The sequence below is a fragment of the Sinocyclocheilus anshuiensis genome, unplaced genomic scaffold, assembly GCF_001515605.1.
Source record: "Sinocyclocheilus anshuiensis isolate Anshui unplaced genomic scaffold, SAMN03320099.WGS_v1.1 scaffold480, whole genome shotgun sequence".
NCBI lineage: Eukaryota > Metazoa > Chordata > Actinopteri > Cypriniformes > Cyprinidae > Sinocyclocheilus > Sinocyclocheilus anshuiensis.
This window is the reverse complement of record NW_015555743.1, coordinates 785,866-790,420: the sequence shown is the minus strand read 5'-3', so window position 1 is coordinate 790,420 and position 4,555 is coordinate 785,866. Positions and strand designations below refer to the sequence as shown.

Here is a 4,555-nt window from a genome sequence, read left to right as displayed (position 1 = left end):
CTCACCCTCACACACACACACTCACACACACACACTCACACACACACACTCACACTCACACTCTCATATTCACATACTGACAGTAATATAAAGCGCTGATGATTCACACTGAATCTACAACATCTCAAGATCATTTATCTACATATGCAAATGAATCCAGACAGATAGCAGAAGTGTGTATTCTTTAAGCCTGAAAAGTGTGTTAAAATGGCCTTTGTTTAGTAGCTCAGGTATGCTGAGTGGAATGTCGAGTGACAGTCTGTATATCATCCTGCCTCATATTTTTCACCATTTTACCGATATAATCGATACACTAATCTAAAAAAGTTTGGAATGATTGAGGATATTTAAAAACGTTTTTGAAAGGAGATGCTGATTTGCTGCTCAAGAAACATTATTATTATTATTAATGTTGAAAATAGTTGTGCTGCCAAATTGTTTTTAAGGAAAACACTACCATTGAAAAGTTTGGGATAAATAAAGTTTTTAAAAAAAAGAAATTAATGCTTTTACTCATCAAGGATGCATTAAATTGATCAAAAGTGACAGTCAAGACATTTATAATGTTACAAAAGATTTCTATTTCAAATAAATGCTGTTCTTTTGAACTTTCTATTCATCTGTAAATCCTGAAAAATAAAATGTATCACATTGTATCTCATATTGTGCAGCACGACTGCCTTCTACATTGATAATAATCAGAAATGTTTCTTGAGCAGCAAATCAGCATATTAGAATGATTTCTGAAGATCATGTGACACTGAAGACTGGAGTAATGATGCTGAAAATACAGCTGCGCATCACAGAAATAAATTACAGTTTAACAGATATTCACACAGAAAACAGCTGTTTTACATTATAATAATATTTAGCAATTTTTACTGTATTTTTGATCAAACAAATGCAGCCCTGGTGAGCAGAAGAGACTTCTTTCAAAAACATTTTTAAAAAATACATTTTTCCAAACTTTTTCTCTCAAATAACTGAAACACTGGTAACACTTTAAGGACCAATTCTCACTATTAACTAGCATGCATATTACTAGCATATTGGCTTTTATTTTTACTTATTATTGGGTTTATGAGTACTTATAAAGCTCATGTTAATGCCTTATTCTGCATGAGCATATTTTAGATCCCTTAACTTAACAACTACCTTACTCACGATTAAAAAGGAGCACACAATAAAAGTGGATGTGCTTTATTCTCTCATGTGCCAAAAAAGACCAAAAAAAGATCCTTTTTATATTTAATAACATGAATCTAATAATTATGGAAGCTTATTTCCACTACAGAATCAAAAAATGATTTATAATAATAATAATAATTATAATAAATCGCAATTCTGAGTTTATATCTCACAAGTCTGACTCAGAAATGGCAAGTTTTTTTTTTTTTTTCTGTGGCTGAAAAACAAACAAACAAGTGTAAGAAAAAGTCAATTGCGATATAAACTCAGCTCTGAAAAGATAAATCTGAATTGTGAGATATAAACTCTATAACATATATATAACATCTTTGGCGTAAAAAAATAGAATTGCAAGATATAAACTTCTAAACAAATTCTAAGGGAAAAAAATTCTGAATTAAGTAAAAAGTACTTAAAATTGCAAGATATAAACTCACAATTCTGAGAAAATAAAAAAAAAACAATTGTGACATAAAAAGTTGCAGTAACCTTGTATTTTTTATGTTAGAGGAAGTAAAGAAAAAAGTAAGAATTGCGAAATTCAAACTCACAATTACAAGTTTATATCTTACAATTCCAAATTATAAAACAATTCTGAGAAGCAACATTCAAATCGTGAGAAAAATAGAATTTTGGGATAACAATTTCCTCTTTTTTTTTTTATTCCGTGGTGGAAAAAAAAAACAAAAAAACAAAAATGCAAGAAAAAAGTAAGAAATATTAGATCTAACTCACAATTACAAGTTTATAATTTACAAAAACTTCAAATTGGAAGACATAAACTTGCAACTGCAAGAGAAAATGTCAAAACTGTGAGATAAAAAGACACAACTACATTGTTTAGTAACTGCAAAAAAACTAAATTACAAAAAAAATACTATTTTAGAAGTGCACAACACTATTTATACACTCATACATTTCATCTAACACACATACTTAGTTTACATTCTGAATCTGCACATAATATACCTGTACATACAAAACTGTGAATTTGTATATTGTTATTCCCTAATGTTCTATTTTTATTCTTTTATTATCTGTGTTTTGTCCTGTCTCTGTCATTCTGTTGCACTCTGACGAAAACAAATTCCTGGTATGTGGAAATAAAGCTCATTCTGATTCTGAGATTGTTATTCTGTTGCAGAAAGCTTATTATGCTGCAACAGTCGTGATATGACGTCATGCTCTGCAGCGTCTTTTTAAAAACTTACATTCAACACATAAACAATAATAATACACCTACAATGTAAAAACATACAATCTACTCCACTTTCCTGCAGCGCTGCAGTTTTAGATTTATATTCTTTTATTTTTTTATATATATATTTTTTATTTATATTCTTTTAATTCAGAGAGGAGGTCGTGCTGTGCCGGTGTTCACACGGTGTCACGTGATGCGAATTCGAAAGTTTGAACTTTGGAACGCAGCGAAATGCGAAAACCTTTAGTTTCCGGTCTGACGCATTCGCATGCGCATGAATGGAATTGAATGGAACGAAGAGTGTAGTGTGATCGCAGTGTGAGAGCGCTGGTGAACTCACCTCGTCTGAAGACTGGCAGCGCCGGTCTCTCTCTCATCTTCCTCACCAGCTCCGACTGAGACCGAGCGACTGACTGCAAACGGGACACTTCACTGAGGATGCCCTGATACGACTCAACCATGGCCATCGTCCTAAACACAACACACATCGCTTTTACTAATAACACTCATCTTTATGCATTTTAAGTTGCACTGTAGTTAACATGATACAGCATGGTTGTGTCTATTTTTTTTGTTGTCATTTTCAAATGTCTATATAGTTTTTTTTGTTTGTTTTTATTTCAGTTTTAGTTATATACATATAAAGTATTTCAGAAATACACTAGCAGTCAAACATTTTTGAACAGTAAGATTTGTAATGTTTTTTAAAAGATGATTTTTCAGGTTTCTTTGATGAATAGAAAGTTCAGAAGAACAGCATTTATCTGAAATAGAAATCTTTCGTAACATTATACACTATAGTATTCAAAAGCGTAGACTTGGTATAATTTTTTTGGGGGGTGGGGGGGGTTATAGAAATTAACACTTTTATTTAGGAAGGATGCTTTAAATTGATTAAAAGTGATGATAAAGACATTTATAATGTTACAAAAAAATTCTATTTTCAGATAAATGCTGTTCTTCTGAACTTTCTATTTATCAAAGAAACCTGAAAAAATTCTACTCGGCTGTTTTCAACATTAATAATAATAATAAATGTTTCTTGAGCAGCAAATCAGCATATTAGAATGATTTCTGAAGATCATGTGACACTGAAGACTGGAGTAATGATGCTGAAAATACAGCTGCGCATCACAGAAATACATTACAGTTTAACAGATATTCACATAGAAAACTGTTTTTAAATAGTAGAATTATTTCAAAATTTTACCGTTTTTGCTGTATTTCAGATCAAATAAATGCAGGCTTGGTGAGCAGAAGAGACGTCTTTAAAAAACAAAAAATCTTACTGTTCAAAAACGTTTGATTGGTAGTGTATGTCTTCACTATAAAAATGCCTGGAAATATAAAAAGAAAGAAAAAAATTATATTTTTATAATTGAGAGAACCCTTCCCTTGATTTACATGGGTGAAAATGAGATATGTGTCCATTATTTGAATAATAAATATCATTTCATTGATCGTCTCATTTTTGTTACAATCCCCCCCTCTAGTGCACACTGGCAGCACTGCAAGCACCATAAAACAGGAAAAAATTCAGCGAAAATTAATATCATAAATACCTGACGTCTGTCAAAGCTTCATGAGACTGATCCTCATCAACTACACAGTTTTCACAAACAGCCTGTAACGAGAAGAACATCACGAGACACGCGTGATATTGTATTTAAATAATAAAATATATATAAAATTAAATAAAAAATAAATATTACATATATTATTTTAAACATAAATATAATCAATTTATTTACAATGTTATGCTTTAATTAAAATAAATAGTATTTATAAAAATGTAAAATAAATACATTTATTAAATATAACATATACATGTATATATATATTTACATTTACATTTAGTCATTTAGCAGATGCTTTTATCCAAAGCGACTTACAAATGAGGACAATAGAAGCAATCAGAATCAACAAAAGAGCAATGATATACAAGTGCTATAGCAAGTCTCAGTTAGCCTAATGCAGTACAGGTGTGTGTATATATATGTGTGTGTGTGTGTATGTGTGACCCTGGACCACAAAACCAGTCATAAGGGTCAATTTTTTAAAATTGAAATGTATACATCATCTGAAAGCTTAATAAATAGCTTTCCATTGATGTATGGTTTGTTAGGATAGGACAATATTTGGCCGAGATACAACTATTTGAAAATC

General features: G+C 30.7%; 1 protein-coding gene across 1 annotated transcript in view; it reads right to left on the bottom strand.

The window, feature by feature from the left end:
- Window positions 1–4,555, bottom strand: part of azi2 (5-azacytidine induced 2) — a 15,784-nt gene that overhangs the window by 4,554 nt on the left and 6,675 nt on the right. Inside the window, exons 6-7 of the mRNA XM_016466884.1 lie at window positions 3,952–4,013; window positions 2,730–2,860 (exon numbers count right to left, since the gene is read on the bottom strand). Of these exons, the coding sequence (XP_016322370.1) occupies window positions 2,730–2,860; window positions 3,952–4,013 (193 nt within the window). The remainder of the gene's footprint in view (window positions 1–2,729; window positions 2,861–3,951; window positions 4,014–4,555) is intronic.